Source organism: Protopterus annectens, chromosome 16.part0, assembly GCF_019279795.1.
Source record: "Protopterus annectens isolate FY-2018-M chromosome 16.part0, PAN1.0, whole genome shotgun sequence".
Classification (NCBI taxonomy): domain Eukaryota; kingdom Metazoa; phylum Chordata; order Ceratodontiformes; family Protopteridae; genus Protopterus; species Protopterus annectens.
The window spans coordinates 803,361,332-803,387,992 of record NC_056750.1 but is presented as its reverse complement, the minus strand read 5'-3'; the positions used below and the strand labels follow the sequence as shown (position 1 = coordinate 803,387,992).

At 44.1% G+C, this 26,661-nt stretch overlaps 1 protein-coding gene across 1 annotated transcript in view; it reads right to left on the bottom strand.

Moving 5' to 3' along the window:
- Positions 1 to 415: 415 nt before the first annotated feature.
- Positions 416 to 26,661, bottom strand: part of LRSAM1 (leucine rich repeat and sterile alpha motif containing 1) — a gene marked incomplete in the record, with an annotated part of 1,381,442 nt that continues 1,355,196 nt past the window's right edge. Inside the window, 1 exon segment of the mRNA XM_044058294.1 lies at positions 416 to 2,296. Coding sequence (XP_043914229.1) covers positions 2,171 to 2,296 — 126 coding nt within the window.

Genomic DNA, 26,661 nt, shown 5'->3' with positions numbered 1-26,661 from the left:
TGGGCGAGACTGCTTTAGAGAAGATCCTGCAACATTTTGCACACAGTTAAAAAGAAACAGACACAGAAAACATTAAAAAGTATATGACAAAAAGCTGCAAGATTTAAGGAACTACAGAAGAAACAGTATATACACACACAGACCAAAGAAAAAGGTAATATGCATTGCCTCTAGCGAATTAATGAAATACTTCTTTATTTGTTCTGCCACTATGCCACCTATCATATTCTAGTCTCCTTCTTGTACTCTAACCAGAGTACAGGACACCAGTTTGCCTTGCTGTACAGTTATAATTAAATGAAAAAGCACCCAAAGTGGTACAGGAATTAAGTTACATACAGATGCAGAGAATCCAATTAAGTATCAAGAATCCACCTTCAGGTTTTCCTGCAGTAAATCACTAAAGGAAAAAAGAAAACAGCAAATATCATTTATTAAAGCAGCATTATTTGTTGTAGCCGGGATAATTAGAATGTACTGGTTTCATCATTTAATTAAGTTCAAAAAATGAAATAACAAATGATAACCTTAATCCCATTGAGGAAAATGGTACATTTAAAAGTCTTAAAAATCCATTTACTATATACATGCAGATACATTCAAGAATTTGTAATGGTGTCAATCTTTTTCTACATAAGATCATTAAATAAAAGGTTAGCAATTAACTTTAATAAATAGTTGGGTTGCTATACAAAGATAATCTAGGGCTGACAACAATTTTTAAAAAATGATCAGCATTCTGGGAGGATAATATTGTAATTTAAATTTGTTTTCTCCTCAAACAAAACAGAGCAACACTGTACATGGAACATGTTAATACCCATTCTGAACAACCCTCTTACTCAAGGTTAACAAAGGCACAAGGGAAATACATTCATGATAACACATACAAGGAATAAAAGCTACTGTTAAAACTGAGAGCAGCTGTAAATACATTGCTGCAGATACAGACATCTTAACAGGCATTATTTCCTTCACAGACGACAAAATATGGCTTTTACAATGCGTCATCTAAACATGGGGAACACAGACAAAGTACTAGATGGATTGTATCAGGTAGACATAAATAATATAGCGCATTCACACTTGCAAATAGTATCTTTTTTGCATGATAAGCATTTATTCAAGCTTCTACATTAAAATGTCACTGTGAGACAGCATCATTTTAGTGTTAGAAAAAGGGGTAACAAATATTAAAATGCTGAACAGGATTCCTAGGAGTACAATGGGGGGGGGGTCCCTTAATAGGAAAAAGCTGAGAATTACATGCTGTCAAACGAAACATATTACAATACTGTATATAAAATGTTTTGAGTTGTCAAACAGAGGTATCTCAATACTATAAAGATGAAAAAAGTAGACAAATCCATAATAATACAAACCCTTAAAAGCATGAGCAGTTAATAACTCAAGTGCAGAAAAGACAGAAATCTCTCCTACGGGTTAGCAGAGAAGCCTAGAGATAAGACTAATAAAGTGTGAATCAACCAGATACATCAATCAGATCTAGGCATGTGCCCTACAAAGTCTTATTACATTACGTAGAACCTGTGGTCAAATTCAGTGGACTAGACTTGTTAGTGGTTAAACTCCCTAGTCACCTGCAACTATTTGACCTTAATCATTTAATAAAATGCATTAAAATGTACAGGTGAAATGTGTGAAAATAAGGATTTTGCCAAATAAAATAAAGTCCTTTGTCTCCCCACATTAGTAATTTAAATGTATATAGGTACATTACTGCATCATGCCTTCTGTATCCCCTTATCCTGGCAATGCAGGGACTAAAATGGTCTATACTGAATGAAGGAACATTTCTTTTGAACCACTATGATGTGATAATATCCACTGCCAACTCAGTAAAACTAAATATTCCCATAACAGAGAGTCCTGCGCTGACGGCACAGTGGGTTACAGGAAGAGTCTCAAGATTATTCAGAATAAAAAGTGCTTTCAGAGGTCACAGGCACCATATACCATCGCTCTTAGACTTCTTCTTATACAGGTCGCATGCAACAACTGCGTCATTAAAAATCAGGCAGGTGACGCTGACGGTGCTGAAGGTCCTTCCTCTCAGCTATTGTGGTCCTTTACATAATGTCTGCAGTGCACAGTAAGCAAGTGTATAGTGTATCGCAGCACACCTGGTGGCAGTAAAAGGTCCTTCTATTTAGCTGCTGTGGTAGAAACGGATTCTCTGCGTAATGTCTGTACGGCACAGTGGACATGTGCGTAGTGCATCACCGCACACCTGGCAACAGCAAACATGGCCACATTTCAGGAAAATTACCTGAGTCTGGAAGAAACAAAAGTAATACAAAGTATTACACATTGGCATACGCATCACAGAAAACGTACTTTTGTCTCTCTCAAAAGGTACACTTGATAGAAACAGAAACATTACATTCTTTAAGACAGGATGAGGTGGACCAAAATATGGGAAAGTGAACCCACCCCTAGGACAAAATACAAATGTTTTCAAGACTCTCAGATTTGATTCTTGGAACTTCACTCCACAGTATTTACACTGGCTTGGTGTTCAGTATTATATTACAGCTAGGCAATTTTTGTATTAGAATTGTTTACCTTTTTTCTAAAATCAAACCACAGCCCCTTTCAACCTGAACAAAAATTATACTTAGCGCATTTCACTGCAGTGTGGAGGACAAAGGAAACAATTTTCATGAAAACTCACAGATTCATAGGGTGTTACTAGAATTTTGACCTGAGGGTCTTTATAAGCCTATCCGTAAAATCCCAATATAATACTAGATGAGAGATTGTCTATGACTGAGATTTGTCTAGTAGGAGAGAAGCAGAGACAAGCCCCAGGAGAAATTTACACTTTCCCATCTGGTCATCCAGGTCTTATTTATGTCACTGGCTAGACTGAGGTCCCTGGAACGGGTGCCTGTAGTCCCACTTGACTTACGATATTCAGCATTTTCATTAGATTTGGGTCAGAGATAGCCCTGTAAGCCAGACACGGGTCTCCTCTAAGTAGTTTACATACTACTGAGTACCATGACAGAGACTTCAGTCTGTCTGCATAAGACGTTTGCTGAAGACCCTGAATTCTCTAAGAAATCTATGAAGTCTCTCAAGCTGCTGCAAGTGTCTGGTATCATACATACCAAAAGGAGCATTATATTCAATAACAGACAATGAAGGATGTATACAGGGGAGTTATAGCCTCTTTTGTTCTTGAGGTGATGCCTTTGCTAATCAGGTGAGCAATGTAAAATGCCTTCCTCACCACAGTAGACACACGGTGGTCGAAGCTGAGGTCACAGTCAACTTGTGTTCCAGGTCACTCACTAAAGAATTGGTACTTAGGGTATTATTGTTTATTTTACAATTAGCAGGGACATTGTTTTTACCAAAGGGAATATTGATGCACTCTATCATTTAGTTTAAGACCATGGCTTTAGCACCAATCATTGGTCCATATAAGCCGCTTTTGAAGAACGCTGACATCGCTAGGGACTTCAATGATAGCACCTAATTTGCAGTCATCAGCAAACTTGGTTAGCCCAGGCCCCTCCATTTTGGCCTGGACTTCAGAGAAGTATATGCCAAACAAGAGGGGGCCCAACACTGATCTTTGTGGGACTCCACTGGAGACAGGTCTGCTGGTTAGGTGAAGTCTCCCACTTTGAGTGTTGTTGATCTGTGAGCCAGTTTGCAACCCACCTGACAACATAGGAGTTGATACTCAACTGGGTTAGCTTGTCAATGATGCCTGAATTTGGGACTGTGTCAAAGGCCTTGGCCAAGTCAAGACAGGCTGTGTGCATAGCTTTGCCTTTGTCTATGGCTCTGGTCACATTCTCGAAGAAATACATTAGTTTTTGCAGGCTCGATCTACTTTTGACAAAACCGAACTGGGACCAATCTAGGGTTTGGAGGTTGCCTATATCCTTATTAATGAGATCCATGATGATTTGTTCCATTGCCTTACAGATGAGGCTGTTTAAACTTGTACGTCTATAGTTACCCAGGTCTGCTGCTGAGCCGCCCTTTTGGAGAGGGATAACAGTCGCCATTTTCCATTCAATGGGAACTAAGCCAGTACTCAGGCTATGGTTGAGTAGGGTGCCTAGTGCAGCAGCTAACTCTTGTTTAAGAATACTAACAATGCAGTCAATTATACCATCCCTTAGGAGGGTATAGTTAGCTTTGGAGAGGTTTTATTAGCCTAATTTCTCCTTTGGGGAGTTCTGGTGCTATTGCTACTTCAAAATGACTGGTTGTATAGTCGGATTTAACCAGTGTGAGCTCTACACTTGAGGCAGTGCATTGCTCACTCATATTGGTGCGGACCAGGTCTAGAACATTAGAGCCCCTTATGGGGTGATGCACTATTTGTTTCAGGGCATTTGACTTAAAGACCATGAACTTTTGTGTGAGTGAGTTTGGTCTCATACAAGATTCCCAGTTAATGGAAGGATAGTTGAAATCACCCATGAGTAGGGTGTTAGGTTGTACTTTGTCCCCAGTAGGTCTAAATAAACTGTGTGGGCTTCTTGGTTCATTGAAGGGGACCTGTAACTAATAACATGAAGGGGGGAGGTCTTACCCACGATAATTTGGACTTGGAGTAACTCCATAGAATTGCCTTGTCTAATCAGTCTAGAGGTGTAATTATCTTTAATGAAGATAGATATAGTCCACCTCCTTTGGTTCTCACACCTTCAATTTGCAGTCTGAAAGTGTGGAAGGCATTGTAGCCTTGCAAGGCCAGGGTACTTCCTGCGGCCTTGAAACAGGGTTCTGTGACTGCACAGATGTCAACATCTTTCAGGGAGAGGAGTACTTCCAGAGAGTGCAGTTTCTGATTTAAACTCCTAGCATTTACCAGCATGACCCATAGTGTCTTTGTGTTTGATATTTTCTCATCAGAAATTTTGTTTTTGTGACCTTGCCTAAAAAAGGCATTATGGGGGAGGCAAGTGCCTTAGCCAGCAACCAGAAGCCTAGAGGTGTCAGGTGAAGTCCATCTCTGGCAAAGCAGCATGGTCTATCCACCATGTCATCCCAGGCTGATAGGAACCGGATCCCCATAGAATGTCACCAGAAACTAAGCCAATTATTAAAGTGAATTATTTTTTGTTTATATTGTGGTATCATCCGAAAGCCGCGGTGGTGCAGCGGTAGCATTGTCGCCTCACAGCAAGAGGTTCTCCTGTTCAATTCTCGGCTGGAGCGCCTTGTGTGTGGAGTCTGCATGTCCTCCCCGCGATCGAGTGGCATTCGAAAGACACGTGTGAATGGGCGTGGCTTCGTTGAAGGCACTGTAAAAATCTATTGCCAATCATTAGCGGACTGGGGTTCCGCTGTGTAGAGCCCTAACCAGGAAAAGCCGAAAGAAGAACAACATTGTGGTATCATCCTAGGCGAGGGTAAAATGCTGCTCAAAGCTAGGGACAGACCTACCTGGGACACATACTCGGAGAGCTCAATCATGTCTCTCTTGATACAGTCCGGAGACATCTCAAGTCATTCACACCAACACGAACTATGATGGAGTCATAATGTACAGTTGTGTACCTACCATAAATGTAGATGTTAGAGTGTATTCACTGTTGCAGTCATTACTCTTGGGTTATCCTGCTGGCAGGCTACCCTCAGTCGGCCAGAATTCCAAAGTCTAGGTCCGGCGTCGGTTGCTGTTGCCTCTTCCCTGACGTCAAGTGCGCCAGGGGTATAAAAGATGCAGCTGATGCCATTTTCTTCAGTTTTTCTTGCCCCAGATGTCAGGTGCCCCCAAATTGGTAGGCTGAAAAAATATGCCAATAAAAATACATGTACAAAAATAACATTCCCTTTGTCTACAAGCAAATACACCAAACAGGTTGTATAGGATATAGAAATGCAGAAAAGTCCCAGCAAAGAGAAGGGGGATGGTAGGTGGGTAACCTGGACTGCAACACTGAATACACTCGAACATCTACATTTATGGTAGGTACACAACTGTACTATGGTCATTGTGTTTCACTGTTGCAGTCATTACTCTTGGGTTGAATCCCAAAGCTGAGGATGGGTGGCTGGGCTAAATAGGATTAGGAGAGGCTATGAGGCCTTGCAGAACTGCAGTGGCAAAGCTTGCTCTGGACTTAGAGTAAAGAGGTAAATGATAGTGCTTTGTGAAGGTGTGCACTGAACTCCAAGTTGCAGCCTCTAAGATATCTTTGGTTGGTACTCCTCTGAGGAAGGCTGCTGAAGTGGCTGCTGCTCTGGTGGAATGAGGCCTAATGCCCTTAGGCACTGATTTGCCACGTTGAAAATAGCAGAAACGGATGCAATGGCCTATCCATTTAGAAATAGTCTGTTTTGAGATGGCCTTTCCTTGTGATCCTGCAGCATATTACACTAAATGTTGCTCAGTTTTTCTGAAAGCTTTAGTTCTGTCCAAGTAGAAATGTAACTGCCTGTGTATGTCCAAAGAATGCAGAATTTTCTCACCCTTGTTCTGTGGATTTGGCTAAAAGGTAGGCAAGTGAATGGTTTGGTTGAGGGCCACACTGGATACCACCTTAGGCATGAATGTAGGGTTTGTCCTCAGAGAAACCCTGTCCGGATGAAAAATGATAAAAGGTTCCACAGCCATGAGTGCTTGTAACTCCGAGACTCGCCTTGCAGAGGTTATGGCTAGGAGTAGAGCTGTTTTCCAGGATAAAAATTTTATATCTGCTGTTGAAGCTGGCTCGAAAGGAGGCAGTGTGAGTTTTTCCAAAACATAATTTAGGTCCCAGGCCGGAATTGGTGCTCTCCTTGGAGGCCTAATGTTTTTGGCCCCTCTGAGGTACTGCCTTATTAAAGGATGAGAAAAAATAGGTGGTTCTGTATTGTAATGGGCTGAAATGGCAGAGGCATGAATCTTAATTGATGAGAAAGAAAGGCCTTTGTTCAGCATCTCAGTTAGGTATTGTAAAATCTGAGGTATACTTGGTACACACGTGTCAATGCCTTGTTCCTGGTTCCAGGCACAGAATCTCTTCCATTTTTCTGCATCTGGTACTGGGCCTCCTTGCCTCCAAGATAACAGCCATAACAGCTTTTGAAAGAGGAGTGTTCTGAATGGTTATATTATCTGCCATGCTGCCATATTTAAGGTCCTGATTTGGCTGTGCAGGATCTGACTGTTTTGTTGGGTCAGCAAGTGAGAAGTTTGAGGCAATAGCCATGCTGGACCTTGAGACAAGCTCTTTAGGACTGGGTACCAGTGCTGGCGTGGCCAGTCTGGTGCAATCAGTATAATTTTTGGCTTCTCTTGTCTGACCTTTAGGTGTACCCTGGGAAGGAGAGGCAGTGGAGGAAAGGCATGTGCTGTTAGATTTTTCCAGCTGAAGGATAGGGCGTCCACTTTCCATGCTTGCTTGTGATAAATCCTTGTGCAAAATCTCTGCAATTGGCAGTTGTGAAGGGAGGCAAATAGATCTATGTCTGGGCATCCCCATTTCCTTATCATGCTGAAGACTTGTGGATCCAGTTTCCATTCGTGGGGATCCATGAGGTGTCTGCTTAGTTCGTCTGCCAGAGTATTTGTTTTTCCTGGCAGGAATTGTGCTCGTAGGTGAATTTGAAAAGCCAATGCTGTGTCCCATAAGGTCATTGCTTGTCTGCAGAGAGGGTAGGAATGTGTACCTCCTTGTTTGTTTATGTACCACATGACCGTAGTATTGTCTGTCTTTATCAGTAGTTGTCCCGGATGAAGCAGGTCCTTGAAAGCTGTCAGGGCATTTTGATCAGCTAGCATCTCTTTTTGATTGATGTGAAGATGCATCTGGTTTTCAGGCCATGTGCCCTGAATACATTTTCCTGCCATATGGGCCCCCCAGGCATAATCCGATGCATCCATTGTCAGTGTCTGTCTGGCTGTGGGTAAACTGAATGGCAGACCCTTGTTGTGGTGACAGGCTTCTGCCCATCGAAACTCCTGTTGCAGGCAGGGAATGAGTGCAATTACCGTCTCCAAGCTGTGGCAATGCTGAGTCCAAACACTTTTTAGGTACCAATATAGTTTCCTCATATGCAGTCTGGCATATGAAATTAGTAGAATGCAGGATGCCATGAAACCCAGGGCCTGCAGGATTTTCCTTGCAGATAAGTGGGTTTTTGTTGCCAATTTCTTGAAGTAAGAAGTCAGTTGCTTTTGTTTGTCTGGCATGAGATAAGCCATCTGGGCAGTTGTATTTAAGCTTGCACCCAGGAATATTATCTCGAGAGGGCACTAGTTTTGATTTATTTTCCTTTACTGTGTACCCTAGGCCAGTTAGTAATCTTTTTACAAACGCCAGATGCTTTAGAATAATGTCTTTGTTCTCTGCTTGAATTAGGCAGTCATCCAAGTAGGGATATATTTGAATTCCTCTTTGTCTGCAAAATGCAATTACCGGTGCCAGGCATTTTGTGAAAACCCCGGGCGCAGTAGATAAGCCAAAGGGAAGTGCAGAGAACTGGTAGTGCATTGAGCCAGCTAAGAATCTGAGGTATCTTCTGCAAGACTGTCTGATTGGGACATGCAGGTATGCCTCCTTTAGGTCCAAAGTTATGAGCCAAGCCTTCTTGCCCAGCATGGGCAGTAGCTGCTGTAGAGTCAACATCTTGAATTTTGGAACTTCCAGAAACGTATTTAGTATAGACAGGTCCAGTATTGGCCTCCAGGTTCTGTCCTTCCTGGGTACTAGGAAAAGTCTGGAGTAAAATCCTTGCCCCTGCTCTTGTTGTGGTACTTGCTGAATGGCCCTCATGTCCATGAGGGCTGTAATTAGTTTTTGCGCCTCTGCCCATTGATTGTGTGGCAGGTCTGGCATACCTTTTGACCTTGGTAGAGTCTGAAAATGGAACCTGTAGCCTTGGGACACTATGTTCAGGACCCATTTGTCTTGGTTAATCATTTGCCAATTTGATGAAAAAAGTGCTAGTTTTCCCCCTAAGGGGGCTGCCAAAAGAAAAGTGCTAGGATCTGGCAGAGGAAAGTCATTGGGACTGTTTCCTGTAGGGTTGTGATTTGTCTTCTCCGCTTTTGGAGGTAGGAGCACCCCATTGTTTAGGCCTGTATGAGCCTTGGGGCTGAGATCTGCCTCTAGGATGCCTGTAGCTGCCTCTTTGTGGTCTGTCTAAAACTGGAAAGGACCAATTTTTAGAAAGCCAGTTCCTGCTAAACCTGGGTGGCTGTACCTGTAAGAAATCCTTGACTGTCTGCATGGATTTTGCTTCATCCTCCATTTTTTTCAAAACCTCTTCTGCTTTAGTACCAAACAAAGTATCATGCTGCAATGGTGCATCTAATAATTTTGCTTTAACATGATCAGGCAGATTCTGTTCCCTTAACCAAACATGCCTTCTAATAACAGAACCTGTGTCAGCGGCTCTGCACGAGGCCTCCAGTGAATCATAACCACATTGCAAAGTATGCTTTCCCACTTGTTCAGCTGCATGCAATAAATCCTGCAATTCCTTGTTCTCAGAACATTCAGTATTTGTCAACAATTTCTGTTTAAGCAGTGGCATTAAATATTGCTGATATTTAAGCATATGAAACTGACAATTTAAAGCCCTTACAGCCAAAGTAGCAGAAGTGTATACTTTTTTCCCCCATCTGTCTAGAACCCTAGAATCCCTATCAGAGGGGACAGGGTTTCTTGCAGTGGAGGCTTTAACCCCTTTGGGACCCTGAGATATAGTTTCTGGATCAGCAGCAGGGTTTTAATATAGGAATTTAAGAGAATCCGGAACCCTGTAGTATGTCTGGCTTAGCAGGTGCAGGGGGTAAAGAGTCAGGGGACAGACCGGACTCTGAATCATCTACAATGTCTAAAACAGGTGGAATAGTAAGGGGTCTGTGCTGAGGAAGTAGCAGAAAGTCTCTGAGCCTTTTCTTAGATTCAGAATAATCTTGGCTCTCCCAGTGGAAATGCTCCCTCATGGTATGCAGGGTTTCCCCAAAAGAATAATCCTCAGGAGGAGAGGCTGAAGGAATGGATTCTTCAGCATCAGAGTCCTCATAGGGAAGCATGGAATAATCCTGTTCAGAAGAGGAATCAGAGGAAATAGAAACCTGATAGAAACCTGATCAGAAGAATACTCTGTCTCTTGCCTAGGTCTCTTATCAGGTGGGGGATGGGAGCCCCTGATCAAAGTAATTAGGTCTTCGGCCATTTTGAGCATCTGTTTTTTAGGCATGGTAGACTGAGTAGGAGAATGCTGTACTTGTTTCTTTGTCTTTAGAGCTGCTTTAGTCTTTGTCTTTGAAGCTGAAGATGGCTTAATATATAGTTGTGTAGGTCTGAAGACACCCTCAGAAGCCGATGACTGCTCAGCGGCTCCGGACCCATCTGAGGGAATGATTTCAGTGTGTCCAATACCTTGAGTATCCAGAGGCCCAGTCGGCTCCCCGTGGGAGTCGGAAGCGGCCTGTGGCTCTGAGGTAGCGGGCGCCAGGGGGCTGCGAAAGCGCCTCACTGAGAACTGGCGACTGGCCTAGCAGAGGCCTCGTCGTTGGGTTTAGACCTCGGATGCCTATCCTTTTCCTTGCGTTTTTTGTAAACTCCGGTCGTCGGCTGTTCCGACGGAATTATATAATTAAATTTTCGGCCAAAGTAGTGAAATGCAAAATCGAACCGACACTTAATAGTGCGTTGGTTAAATCTAGCACAAAACCGACAGCTAGCAACATTGTGATCAGGGCCTAGGCAAGGAATACAGTAAGAGTGAAAATCCTTATGAGGTATTTGCTTCCCACAAGAAATACAATTGTTAACTTTTTCTGACATCGGTCTGGAGCAAGAAAAAAGTTTCCCCAATGGGGTACTTAGCTTTAATGAAGACGTTGGTTCTGAAATTCGGATTTGAAAATCTCAGGAGTTGGCCGACCGACACTTGCAAACTGTTTTTGCTTCGGGCACCGCGCGGCAAGAAAAACTGAAGAAAATGGTGTCGGCTGCATCTTTTATACCCCTGGTGCACTGACGTCAGGGAAGAGGTGACAGCAACCGACACCGGACCTAGACTTTGGAATTCTGGCCGACTGAGGGTAGCCTGCCAGCAGGATAACCCAAGAGTAATGACTGCAACAGTGAAACACGATGAACATCAGTACTTGTTGTTGACAGACTTGAGTGTATGTGTGATCTGACGAATCCTTGCACCAGACAAGTAGCTGACCGTAACCTTCTCCTTGTTTAACCTGGTGAGTGGGGTCATTGTATGTCTCACTATAAAGCCACCTATAACTAAACATTTGGAATAAATGTGCATTGGCTTAAGGGCTTATTTGGTGAGACACTGGTGCGAGTGGTTTTGTGTGTATTGGGTGTAGTGTTAGGTGTAGCATGTTTGTGTTTTGGAGGTCTCTGGTGTTTAAGCAGGTATCTGGTGCATACCTCCACATATGAAGGCTTATGTGTTGGGTGCATATAATGCGTAGGAGTCGTGGTGTGTGAGCTGACAACCTGTTTAGTGTTGCTGTTCTGGGTGCAAGAGAGCAGTGATTCCAGACTCTTAGTTTAGGAGCATCTCTTGCAAATTGTACTTGAGTGATTTAGGAGTAAGGGGTTGTCAGTGTACATGAGGCAGTTTCTGTACTGCCTCATAAAACCCATGTCAACCACGCTAGCAGGAGAAACAGAGGGAAATTGACAGTCCATAGCACAAGGTTTGAAACTGGTATCTCCAACAGGTGGGGAGATAAAAGATGAGAGTATCTGGTAGGGGGCTATTTTAGGGGAACTAACCTATGGGGTGTACAGTAGCAGGTCTATAAAACAGGGGAGATGTATATATAGGGTCTGATGTTGACAGGCAAGAGGTAAAACACAGAGGTATGCTTTTTCCTAGCCAAAACTTGGATCACCAACCAAAACCTCATTCTTAACCCAGCTAAAACAAAACTACTTCTCTTTAGTCCCCACATACCATATAACTTTACAATCTCCTCACACAACGCCACCTCCATCACCCCTACCAACCATGCCAAACTGCTAGGTCTAGAAATTGACAGTCACCTTAGATTTGACATACACATTTCCCAGACCATAAAAAAAGTTTACAAAAAAATGGGCCTACTCTATTGCAACAAACATTTCTCTCCAACCACTCAAATTACTATAGCCAGGACACACCTGCTATCCACCTTACTTTATGCCTCCCCTGTGTTTACCAATCTCCAAAACACTGACCTGAACAAACTTGACAGCTGTTACAATAAGATAGCAAGATTTGCTACAGCATCACTCCCTACAACCCACCATTGTGAATGCCTCAAAGAACTCAATTGGTTAGAACTCCCACTAATACTTCAATACAATCAACTATCATTAGCACATAAATTAATACACCACTCTGACAACACCACAGCCCTACAACAACTACTCCAACCCTATACCACTACCAGATCCTTAAGATCAAGCATCCAACATCTCCTTAAGGTAACCAAATTTAATAATGAGGCAGGTAAATCCATTTACAGCCACTTTGTTGTGTCTTTCGGCTTTTCCTGGTTAGGGGTCGCCACAGCGGAACTCCAGTCTGCTAATGATTGGCAGTTGATTTTTAAATCCATTTACAGCCACTACATCTCTAAAATCTGGAACTCCCTTCCTGCCTACAGAACATGCAATAACTCCTCAACCCAATTCAAGAAATTACTCAAAATACACTTCCTGAAAAACAGACTATGCTCCTGTATTACCCCTGGCTAGTAATTCATTATGTTTGCTATTTTCAATGAGATTTACAGTTTAACTACAGGCATCTATTGTCCATAAATTTGATGTAAAGTCTCATCTTAAACAGGAAGTCTAACTGTACATCCAAATTCTCTAAGGTGTAAGAAATGTGCCTCTTGTATGTTGTAAAATAAGAAGTTGTGTACCTACCATAACGTTCCATGTTAGTTGTCTTCTTCTCGCCTTCTTTCTTGCTGGATGGGTTTGGAGCCGATCCTCGGCTCCGACTCGGCCAATACTAAAGCTTGAGAGCTAATTCCACCGTCTCGAGGCTCCCCTATATCCCACAATGATAGGCGGTAACTACTCAGATCTCGTTTGATAGCTAAACCAAGCATTTCTGGTCTCCACAGTATGGAGAAAAAGAACCCACCTCTATATAAACCTGAATGTAAGCTACCACAAACATAAAAGGGGGAATAGAGGTGGTAGAACATGTGGGAAGGAAAAACTCCAAAGGAAGATCCCAAAATCTCCTATCGGTCTGTCCAGGCTAGGGGGAAGGAGAGTGGGACACAAGAAAGAAGGCGAGAAGAAGACAACTAACATAGAACGTTATGGTAGGTACATAACTTCTTAATGTTAAGTTGTCAATCTCACCTTCATTCTTGCTGGATGGGACCGCGTCCCTAGCACCTTATTCCGGGTGGCCTATCGGAACAGACTCTTGAGAACAGTGGAACCAAAGTTGGCACGATTTCTGGAGGCCATATCCAATTTGTAATGTAAAATGAAGGTATGAGGAGAGGCCCAAGTGGCTGCTTCACAAATGGAATCTATTGGCAGCCTGTCCTGAAAAGCTACAGATGTAGCTGATGCCCTAGTTGAATGAGCTCTAGGTCTTGAAGGCAGTTTTTGATGTCTGATTTCATAGATGAAGGTAATTATAGAGGTAAGCCATCTTGGAAGGGACACTTTAGTAACTGGAAGGCCCAATTTCCCTTCCGCATAAGACAGGAAAAGCTGATCAGATTTCCTGAACTGTTTAGTCCTGTCTAAATAATATCTAAGTTGGTGGTGAACATCTAGAAAATGTAACTTTTGTTCCGACCTGTTGGAATAGTCAGGGAAGAAGATGGGAAGATCAATCGTTTGGTTCAGGTTTGTCTCAAAGGAAACCTTAGGTAAAAAGGACGGATTAGTCCGGAGGGACACCCTATCTTTGTGGAAAACTAAGTAAGGAGGACGACTGCACAGAGCATGAAGTTCAGATACCCTTCTAGCTGAAGTTATGGCTACTAGAAAAAGTGTTTTCCATGAGAGCAACTTAAGAGGGCATGAAGCCGCTGGTTCGAAGGGGGGGAGAATCAAGGATGCCAGAACCAAATTCAAGTCCCATTGAGGTGGGGGATCTTTGATTGGGGGCTTGAGCAGAAAAACACCTCTTAAAAAGGCTTTGCAAAGCTTATGGGACATGATACTGGAGTCTGAGACACCTACATGAAAATTAGATATAGCAGCTAGTTGTACTCTAATGGTAGATGAAGAAGAGCCTAAATGAAAGAGCTCTGCCAGAAAGTCTAGGATAGACTGGATAGGTGCAGTGAAGGGGTCTATATTTTTTGATGCTGCCCAGAAGGAAAAACATTTCCACTTACTATTATAAATCTTCCTGGTAGAAGATTTGTGAGAGGCTATTAGGATGTTTCTGACCGATTGAGAGAGGAAGGGAAGCCTGGCTAGGGTAGGAATCGGAGAAACCACTCTGTGAGGTTGAGAGAATGAAGGGTGTGGTGCAGCTGGCCCGACTGGTGTGTCAACAGATCTGGCACCGGGTCCAGATGCCAAGGCTGCTCCAACAGGTAATGATGGAGGAACAGAAACCATATCTGTCAAGGCCAGTAAGGAGCAATGAGGATCATTGTAACTCTCAAGTCGATAGCTTTCTGAATTAATTGAGATATCAGTGGAAAAGGGGGGGAAAGCATACAGAAGTCCCCGGGGCCAATCATGGACTAGAGCGTCTCTGGTGGGATGGCCTGGTAACGGGAAGAGAGTGAAGAAGTCGTGACACTTGCTGTTTTGGGGAGTAGCAAAAAGATCGCAGCAAGGCTGGCCCCATCTTTGGAAGACTTCTTCCAGCACTGATTTCTTTAGAGACCACTCGTGGGGCATGAGAATGGCCCTGTTCAACTTGTCCGCAATCACGTTGGACTTCCTGGGAATGTGCATTGCTATCAGAAAATGCTGAGAAGAAATTGCCCACTGCCAAAGTCTGAGTGCCTCTCGACATAAGGAGTAGGATCTGGTTCCGCCCTGTTTGTTGATGTACCACACTACGGACATGTTGTCCGTCTGAATTGCAATAGTCCCTGTGGGAAGAGAGTCCTGAAGGGCTTGCAACGCTAAAAGCACTGCTCTCATCTCTAAGACATTTATGTGCAAGTGGCACTCGAATGGTTGCCACGTGCCCTGGACTGTCCTGCCCTGATAATGCCCCCCCACCCGATCAGGGAGGCGTCCGTTGTCACCGTGGCAACTGGGGGGGGGGATGAAAGGTCTTCCCTGGAGAACTTGAGGTGATGTGATCCACCAGGACAGGTGATTCTTGCATGATTGAGTTATTAGTATGATGTGAGACATCGAGAGCTGTTGGAAGGACCATTGAGTAAACAGCATCCATTGGAGGATCCTCATGTATAAACGAGTTAAGGGGAGAAGGGTGATAGTAGCTGCCATGAGTCCTAATACCTTCAAGACTACCCTGGCTTTGACCTTGTTGCATTGTAATAGAAGGTAAACTTGTTTGCGGATATCTAACACACTTTGCTCTGTAAGTCTGGCGGAAAGATTGAGTGTGTCTAAGGTGGCGCCTATAAAGGTAATAGATTGACAAGGCAGATTTTTCGAAATTTATTGAAATGCCTAGAGCTTGACAAGTTTGGATGGTGAAGTCTCTGGATAGAAGCAGTTGATGTCTGGTGGTGGCGGTAAGGAGCCAGTCGTCTAAATATGCAAACACCTGGAATCCTTGACGTCTCAAGTGAGCCGCGACCACTGCCATGCATTTGGTAAACACTCGGGGGGCTGTAGTGAGACCAAAGGGCAGGGCTCTGAACTGGTAGTGACTGGCTCCCAGCCTGAAGCAGAGAAACCTCCTGGAGCATCTGTGCATTTTGATATGGTAGTACGCATCCTGAAGGTCTATCGAGCACATCCAATTGTCCTGACCCAAGAAGGGTAGAATGGACTGTAGCGTGACCATCCGGAATTTTGTTTTTTTGATATAATTGTTTAACTTGCTAAGATCCAGTATAGGTCTCTAGTCCCCTGTTTTTTTTGGTACCAAAAAGAATTTGGAGTAGATTCCGGATCCTTGCTGGTCTGCTGCGACTGGTTGGATAGCTCTTTTTGACAGCAACTTTGATATTTCTAGTGCTGCTTGTTCCCTTAGACTGGGTAGAACATCTGGAAGGGATCCTTTGGGTTGGGATGGGATGTGAATTAAAGGGAATTTTGTAACCCTCGGATATGATTGACTGTACCCATTTGTCTTGGGTGAGGGAAAGCCAGGCTTTTGGGTACAGTGATAATCTTCCCCCGACTGCCTCCGAAGGTGGACAGCCGGGCAGCTCCTCAGGGATGCTGAAAGGGTTTATCAGAGAAAGTTTCTCTGCTACCCTGGTTTTGCGGACCTCCTCTGCCCCTAGGGCGGCGTCTACTGTTATTCCCCCCTCTGCCTCTAGAGGGGAATCGACCTTGTGCATCAGATGAGACTCCCTGAGGTTTGCGGAACCACATCCCCCCCCCCCTCTCTGACCTTTTGGATAAGGTCTAGAAGGGGTAGAAAAACGGACTCCCATGGCAGAGAGAGTCTTACCTTCCACCTCACACCTAGTCAATGCATCCTTCACCTGAGGACCAAACAAAGTTGAGCCATCAAAAGGGGAATTGGTGAAGGACGCCTTGAAAGGGTCCGCAAAACTGCAAAGCCGCATCCAGGCGTGACGTCGTAAAGCTACACCTGTGCCTGTGGCCCTACTCGCCCCATCAGCAGCATATGAGATAAGCCGCATGGAGGAGTTAACAATCGAATTCAGGGTTGCCAACTGGGAGTTCATTTTGTCTTGGAACCTCTCAGTTGTTGGATCCTGTATAGCCTCACCCATATCCTTGAGCAAATCTCTCTCGAGACGGGTGAAGTGACACAAGTAGTTCAGCGACCGCATTGAAAAGGTCGCTGATGAAAACATCTGCTTACTGTACCTGTCCATGGTCCTAGACTCCTTATTAGGAGGATGGACAGGTACCGAAGGATCGCTAACTCCTTCTTAGTGGCTGCGGCCACCACCATGGCATCAACAGAGACAACTTTAGATAGAAACTCTTTCTCCTTAGGGGCAGTAATAAATTTTGACGGCCTCCTTGGGGTAGGTTCCACTGAATCAGGGGCCGTCCAAGCCTTACTTGCCACCACTTCCATAAGGGGGTCAAAGGGAGGGGACACCCAGGAGGTGGAAGGGCGAGAGCCAAACGCCTCAAGGTAAACTGACTCGTCCTCTGAAGGGTTAAGGGCGGGCCAGTTCCCCCTCTGTTTCAGGATTTCAAGGATGTCAGCAAAGGAGACATCCTCAGAAGGGGACCGAGGGGAACCTTCAGATTACTCCAAGCCAGTGTCAGAGGTGATAGACTCAGAGGAGTCAATGTGCTTCCTCTTGCACTCTCTTCTGAGGGGGTTCTCCTACCGGATCAGGAGAGGCCTCGGAAGAGGAGGAAACTCCCAATGGGGAAACTTGAGGAGCTGGCTCTCTGCGGTCTGATACAAGAGGATGGGTAGAAATCACCGCAGGCACTGAAGAGGGAGGAGCTGACGGAGTCTACTGTGGGGTAGACACTGGGTCTAGCACGCTCCGCATGACCTCGAAGGCGCCCCTATCAGGCAAAGCCGGAGGTCCCCGTTCCGGAGGAGACAAGGACCGCCCCCCCCGGCACCGACAGGGACGGCTCCGAGGCCGATGTCGGAGCTGAACTCACCAGCGCCAACGCTCAGAGAGGGAGAACGGGGTCGGACAAGGGTCCGATGCCACTCGCCCCCTCGGAGCTGACGAGGGAAGCTCGGCGCCAAGATCCCTCCAATGAGGAAATCGGAGCAGACGACGGAGCCGAAAGGGAAGGTATCGGCTCCGAACTCAATGGAGTCGGAAAATCAGGGATGGAAATAGCCGCTGACTGCTGAGTAGGGCTATGCAGCATTTGGGCCAGTGCCTCGGACTTGAGAAGTCTACTCACCACCCTTTGTACATCATGGTCGGACAGCCTGGAGGACCGAGAGGAATGAGACCTATGGCTCTGCTCTGACAGAAGAGGGGATCCCGGAGCCGAATGGATGGAGCCGATGGAAGGGGACCTAGACCTCTTCTTTGAGGGTGGCTCCGATAAGCCTATCGGAGCCAACTGAGTCTTGTCAACCTCGGCTCCAGCTGGAGCCGAGGTAATGGTATGAGATTTGGAAATATCGGTTCCAGCCCGAGCCGATGTCGAAGCCATTTTAATGCTTCCAGGGGACGGCTCTGAAACTGGAGGCGACGGTCTGGAAGTCTTAGAAGGCTTCCCCGATGCAGACTGGGTCGGGGGCCTTCAGGTTTTAACAAGCTACGAAGAATCAACTTATTTTTGCGTTCCTGCAGGAGTCTAGGGCTGAATGCATGGCACACAGCACATGAGTCCTGCAGGTGCAAAGGTCCCAGACAATATACACAAGAAGTGTGACCGTCTGTCAGGGACATTTTCTGACAGCACGAATCACACTTCTTGAAGCCTGAGACCTTGGAGTCTTTAGACATCCTAAACAGCTGAGTGAAGAAAAACACAAACACAACACACAGACACACCCTTAACCAAAATAAAAATCCAGTCACAGTAAAGGACTAGGGAAAGGAGAGGGAGAGGGCCAAAGGCCTAAAAGTTAAGAAGGGAATAAAAAGGGAATTCTAACACACGAGGGGACCCGATTTAAACTAATGGAATACTTTAAATAAAAACTAAACTAAATGGAAAAAATTAGGGGTTGAAATTGAAGTTTCTGAACAAGAAAACTTACTAACCTGCCAGAGCCGGTAGAAGAAGCACCTCGTCAGCTAAGCGGCAAACGAGACCTGAGTAGTTACCACCTAGCATTGTGGGATATAGGGGAGCCTCGAGCCGATGGAATTAGCTCTCGAGCTTTAGTATTGGCCGAGTCGGAGCCGAGGATCGGCTCCGAACCCATCCAGCAAGAATGAAGGCGAGATTGACAACTTAACATTATGCCTTTCTGTTACACTTATTGTCTTATTTGTTAACTATAATATTGTTTTGGAGCTTTTCTCCCTGGGCCTCCACTGAAAATGGACATATCCAGTTGGACTCTCCCGGTTAACAAATGTAAAATAAACAAAATCACTGCTGGGTGGTTGACTGAACAGCTAACAGCTGTTTAACAAAAGCTCTGCTAGATAATTGCCACTTCTAAGGGAAAATACGTCTACTGGCACATCTGCGTTTATAACCACCAAAAGTTATCCCCTCTGTGTGGCAGCACGCTATGCACAGACAGCAGCAAAGCAGCTAATACAAAGAAACCAATGAAAAAGCTCAAACTGAGCACTGAACCAGTAAGCTTCAATTAGATAGTCCTACTGTACACTCCTGCCACGAGCGTACAGGGAGCGTTTCTCCAAAACAGGATGTCCTGATTTTTAATGCTTAATCCTTAAACAGAGCTGGATTCAGCCAGTCTGAATCCAATTTATACTACGCCCAAAGGAAGTGTAAATAACAACAGAATTAAAGCAAAATACTTCTTTTTTTTAATTAAACAGGCAACAGAGTAAAAAACATCACAGTATTTTTTAATTAAATAAAGCAGCAGAATAAAACAGCAGAACAGATCTTTTCTTAAATAGGTAAAAGCAGTAGGAGGCGCAGACATCGAAGAATCAAAAAGCCACATCACTATGAACGCTTGGCCACCACAAGTCAGTTATCCCTGTGGTAAATTTTCTGACACCTTCTACTTAAAACCCCAAAAGCCAGAAGGACTGTGCTTTCATGGTCTGCAATTTTCTGTTACCTAGTGTTAAATAAAAATACCACTGTACAGATTCCAAAAGAGTTGTTCTTAGTGTAAGTGACTTAACTCTGTGTAAGCCTGATTCCGAAAGACTTGCTCACAGTGTAAGTGACTTACTTGTGTGTAAGAGTTGTCTATAAACAGGCTTATACATGGGTCCCAATTCCAAAAGGTCTGCCCTCAGTGTAAGTGACCTTTCCCCATTGTAATACACTACAGTAAGCCAATTACATCGAGAGCAAGTTGTATGGAATCAGGCCCCATGTCTACTCTCCACTGCAAAACTAAAATGGCAAAATCCCAACTACACTCAGGAAAATGGCATAGGTAAAATGATTATTGAAATTCTTGCATATCTGTCACATCCTAATTGTACACAAGAGAAAAATGATTTAGGGCCAAAGCTTGATGAAATTCTAGAATATTTTCACTCATGTTTATTTGCTTAGCTGGAGTTCCTTTACTGCCAGGAATGAAGAGAAGCTGGATGGCCTACTTAAACAGCTGGTGTATGACATCATGAATGAGCTGCGCAGAATTATATGACAACATACAAAAGTCTAGGATACAGCTTGGCTAACCAACACCTTTGCCCACGGGTCCAGTCTTATCCATTAGGAAAGAGTACCAGAGAGTCACATTACAAAGAGATTACTTAAACCTAGTTCACAAAAAAGTTCAGTCTGAAAACACAACTAACCAACGGTTACAGGTTTTTATTTTAATACAAATAACTCCAGTGATATGATTTTAGAATAATGCACATTTTTGTAGTAAACAGTGTCGGAACTATTCATTAGATAAGAACAATAAATGTATTAATAATCAAATATTTTTCTGTATGCATGCATGCCCATATAGATCCATGTTTACAAAAACAGAAAGAAGTAAAAAAGTAAAAGAAATCAGAAGCTCACTGCATTATAGCAATAAGCCATTTCATTTTGCTATCCATGGTAGCGGTCTTTTGCTGAAAGTCTGAATTTCACAAGTGGAGACTTGTGTATCCTTTAGATCACCACAGCTATAGTGGCTTCTACACACTGTAGTCATCTGCTGCATTTTAAGTAGGCAATAATACCAGAAAGGGTGGGTAATACAGAGAAATAATGGACCACCCAGGGATGCTGTGAGGCTGGACACCACAGGTGTCTTCCTAATCACCTCTGGGTAATCTTTAGACCTGTAAATTTTTAAAGTTAGCCTTTGCTGGGATGTATATGGATAACAACATGTTGGATTCAAAGTAAACTCTGGTACTGCCTTTGCAAGAACTACATTTGTGTCCACAGTGACCCAATCTTTGTGTGAAACTGACAGAACCTTTAACTCACATATTCTGCTGGCTGTGATAACCAAAAAAAAACAAAAATTATTTTCCATGGCAAAACAATCTGTGAAAGATAAAGATTCAAAACGAGCATTTAAAAAAAAAAATGAAATTGAACTTTGCCAGTGGGAGTGGGGGATGAATCAGAATGGGAAGACAAAATGAAGAATACCTATAAGGAGGGTCATCACCAAATTCAATTAAGCTACTGTATTACCACCTACAGAATCCTGAAATGATGAAACAGTGGAAAGATGAACTGTAATAGTGGAATACATTAGTTCAGAATTGAACAAAGACAGCAAATGGACCAGGATAAAATAAATCCCTACTGTATTAGGATTTAATTGCCTTCCCTTTGTCTGCTGTCAATAAAGTGAGCTTCTTCCATTTTGATAAGCTAGTTGGCCTGGTGGTTAGTTTCCAGTGCCCTGGATCAACTAATCCATTGTCCCACCAGGGGAGCCAATATCCTAGACCTGGTCATTACCAACATGGGAGATAGATGCTCCACACCAGTGGTCACCCCCTCATTGGTCAGGTCTGACCATAAGCAAATCACCTTTGACATCCACATCCCACCCCCCACAGTAAGGATACCTCCTTAAAAAACTTCTCCAAAGCCAACTTCATACTACTGAAGTCAGAAGTGACAAACTTCAAAACACCCACGCAGACGGGATCTGGAAGTTCAACTGCAGACTCCTACACTAAGTCACTGTACGAGCACATCCACTCATGCATGAATCATGCCATCCCAAATAGAACCAAGATGCTCTTCTCCAAAAAAAGGAAGCCAATCTGGTGGTCCCCTGCTATAAACAAGCTATACAACAGAAGGAAGAAACTGTTGCAGAAAAGAGGAAAATCCCAGGATGCAAAAAACTCCCTTGCCAGCCTCAGTAAGAAGCTGAGATCCCCTCATAAAATCCTCAAAAGCTAGTTACAAAAATAAAATTGCCAAAGATTCCAAAGACAACCACAAGACATTCTATAGTTATGTCAAGAATCTAAATGGCAATGCTCAGATCTCCGATCTCCTCTGAGCTACAACAGAATGGCATTAAATATACTGATCCCAAGGATATTGCCAATATCTTGGCAGATCGATTTAGTGCCAATTTAACCCCCCTCTCACCCCCTAAAGGGCCCATCTCAATACCAAAAGATTGCCAAATTCCGATAATTACGACCACACAGGTAGAAACCGCACTCTCCAAAGCTAAGAATACAGCATCCATGGGACCAGATGACATCCCAGGCTGTGTACTATATGAACTACAAAATGAACTGGCACCTCACCTAAGTGTCATGTTTAATCATAGCCTCACCTCAGGCTTCATGCCCACTAAGTGGCGCACAGCTACAGTTATCCCACTCCACAAGGGAGGATCCGCCTTGGATCCCAGGAACTACCGTCCCATCGATCTGACAAGCCTGATCTGCAAGGGCATGGAACGCATGATCATGGAACTTATAAACAATGACATTGGCAACCTTCAAACACTGGACCCCACCCAGTTTGGGTTTGTGAAGGGCCGATCTTGTCTCCTGAATCTGACTGACTTCTTCGAATCAGTCTCCAGAGCTGTGGAAAAGGGTAAGGTGTTCTGGACCTCACCAAGGCCTTCGACACCATCCCCCACTCTGGAATCATAGATAAACTTACTAAGCTGGGCATAAATCCCTACGTCACTCGATGGGTTGCCAACTGGCTTCATGACAGAACCCAGACTGTAAAAGTAGCCGACTCCAAATCCAGCTTCAGACAAGTGGCAAGTGGAGTACCTCAGGGTTCAGTCCTGGGACCACTCTTGTTTGGCATCTACTTCTCTGAAGTACAGGCCAACACTAAGGGAATCTGGCTAACAAAGTTTGCAGATGACTGCAAACTGGGAGCCATTATTGAATCCCCAAATGATGTGGATATTCTACAAAAAGGCATTACAGAAACAGATGCCTGGTGCCACAGCCATGGGCTCAAGCTTAATGCCAAGAAATGTATAGTTATCCCCTTTGGAAAAAAAACATGTACCCATGAATTACCACATAGGTGGCAGGATGCTAAACATCGAAAGTGTGATGAGAGACTTAGGGACACAGATGGACAGTGGTCTCACTTTCGATAACATCGCCACAACAGTCAGGAAATCCTTCTATGTAGCACACCTCATCACTAAGGGCTTTTCATCCAGAAAAAAGGAGGTCATTGTCCCACTGTACTCATCCCTCATTAGACCCATTATAGAGTATAATGCCCAGTTTGGTATGTACCTCACAAGACATCTGCAACAGCTGGAAAGGCCACAGAAATACCTCACTAAAAGAATCACAGGCCTAAAGTAGATGCCATATGCTGACAGTCTAAAAAAAACTCCGGCTATACTCTGTGGCATACTGTCTACTCAAAAGCGATCTCTGCTTAACATACAAGGCCATGTCAAACCCTGAGCTGTTGGACATGCTCCACTTAAAGAAATCCCAATCCCTCAGAGCCACACGCTTCAGGGATCTAAACCTTGTCATCACAATAAACAAAACATGCTGGAGGGATAAGGTTCCTGACCCAGAGACTCCCCATACTCTGGAATAGACTGCCCATACATGTCAAGCAGAGCGCCTCATTGGCCCTCTTCAAAAGGAACCTTGATGATTGGATGGGAGATAGGAAATTCACCCAGGGGATCATGTCAGTCGCCCTGCTAGACAGGGGCCCAGAAAAGTAAATATTTTGGGAAGAAATATCCAGGGAATTGTTATGGCTAGGCTTGCATAGGCCCTAAGGCCAATAGCCTAGTACCAACCTATGAGTAGTTCATAATATGATGCTCTCAGAAGTAAGATGCCCACATCCCATACAACAGACATTGTGTCTGTGCAGAAAACCTCAAGACATGACCCTTCTGAGTAGAACTGTAGCAATCTTGCAGTGATCAGACATGTGAAAAGATCAACTTTCACAATTCCCCATTCTGCAAAGAATTCTTCTAGCACATTATGCTATATTTTCCACTCATAACATGAGGGTTCTGTCTTGCTGAAGATATCCTCTTGGACAATGTGGTATGATCTGGATGACAAGGAAAACTGCTAGCTCAAAGCTTAATTCCCAGCCCCCAGGGATTCTGGCTCCCCTGGTAAAGAAGATAAAAGTGAGTCCCACACTGTTTCTTGATGTGAAAGGTTGTCTGTCTGGATCAAGAGAGGACTGGGAGAGATAAAAACGATTGACAGTATTGAAGACTGAACCAAACCACCATCACCTCTGGGATGGAGAGATTAATTTCCTGATGAAAACACATCTTACTGACAAACTACAAACAGAAGTGTACTTCTCAGCCTGGAGGTGTTTAGTGTGAACATCTCCACCAGTAACTCGGGGAGAAAGGGGGAGCCCTAAGAAAGTCAGCCTGTCTCAATACACCATTCCTATTTCTGCAACACCACAGGCAACAGAGAAATCCGATCTTCATTGCTGTCCCAATGCTGATTCCATCAAGATGTCACAGACTACTGACAGATTCTCATGGTGGGCCTGGCAAACTTACTAGGTAGCTGACATAAGCCTAAGTGCCTACGGAATGGACTGGGCTGACATGTAGCTGTGTTGAGCCAAACACTGGTGAGTACTAATACAGGTCAACTATCCTATCTTTAAAAAAAAAAAAAAAAACGCTGCCTGACATTAATACCCATGATCAGTCCATGGAGACTTCTTCAGATTCAGTACCATTTCCCAGCGTGTCAAAAATACACACCAAATCCCTTTCAGATGGGGCTGAAATCAATCAATCGTACGGGTAAGGGAATACATACATCCCCTAGCTGTGCAGAGTAGTAATCACTACAATTAAGTACTTTGTAAACATAGATGGTGTAGTGGACAAGTGGAAAGATAAGATCCCGATCTGGTGTCCCTCTCTAACCCTTCAGAGTGAAGTGCAGAAATATGTCATGAGCCTCATGTTTAGGATGCAAAACCACACCCTGTCACTGCAAAGGCATAAGTGATTGAACTGTCTGTAGTTTGAAAGGTCCATATTGCAAAAACTGACCGAACCACATGAGATACAGTATGTGGCAAATGCTGCCACCATCATCCTTTTGGAAGCCAGGCAAAAGCAGGAGCAGAACATTCACACCTCGTGGGTGGAGAACTGGGTTAAATGCCCTCTAGCATAAAAGGGATAGAAACTCCTGTGATAGGAGTAACTTGTTTTTGAGAAGAATGCAAGCAGTCTACTCCAAGATATGTCACTGCTTAGTGAATTGGAGGATCCAGCATCTGTGGCTATGGTTCTCCATACTGGAACATGCGGGAAAGGCAAACAGTCTTGCAAGCAATCAGGGATGCTACTGGGAGCCCTGGGGAGCCAGTCCTACAAGGCTTGAGTTTCCTGGTCTACAGGGAAGGTATCATCCTAGGCTACACTGGTTGGGTCTTGGAATAATCCAGCTTTTAGGGAGGTATACTTCTTGTACACACTGGCTGCACTGGGGGTCTTGGGTCCTCTATATGTAGTTGCTAGATAAAGCTCAGCTCCTGCCCCCTCTGATTCAACTCAGAAATGAGTTGCTAAACATTCTTGCTGAAGATCTGAGGTCTCAGAAATAGAAATTCAAAATCTTTTTCTGTATCTCACAAGAAATACCAGGTGAATGCAACGAGTTATGGTGGCAAAGCCCTACCCTGAATGCTCTGCCATGGGTACAAATGTTGACTACATCATACACAGAACTTGTCTATAGACCTCTTGTAACTTTGTCCCATCAGCTGCTTTCTGGTCTACAACCACAGACAGACTGTACAAGAGCTTGGATCTTATGGAGTTCCCTACCACAATAATTGGTCAGTGCACTATGTAGTTAATGACTCATAAGCCAAGGGATGCCACAGACCACATCTTATCTTCAACATGGTCTGATCTTCCTCACTCCAGTCTGATGGGACAGCAAGGCCACCACCCCAGTGCTCAAAGGTTTGGAAGAAGAACGATCCATTAATAAGAATGGACTGGAAGTGTAAAAAAAGAACACTATAATACATTTCAGACACCAGAAAGTCCTGAAATCCAGAAAGATGGATGTCCAGGCTTGGACATGTAAGAAAAACTTAACGTCAACCATTTCCTGGACTTCTGAAAGATGAATGAGTAAATCTCCAACCAGCAGTGGTGTAACTTGGAAGAGGTCAATGTCCACTCAAGAATGGGGGTTGGATTGAGGGAAATAAAGACTGGATGACAACACTGCATCTGTGCAAGAAGGAACACAAACTCTAGCATGATTAAATCTAAATTTAGAACAGGTAAAGCCTGTAGGTGCAGCTATTTGGGACAAATGCACTTATATAGAGGAGTAATTTCCCTTTTTATAAAGTGTATATACTTTTTCCCCCTCCCTCCACCATCCTTCCATGTTACCAGCCTGGCACCCTGGTACCTGTCCACACCACATCTATCAGCTGTCTTCCTTGCCCCCTGTGGACTTAATCCAGTATTCTGAGGCCAGTCATGGACCTAGGCATCTGGGGGCTCAGCACATCTAAA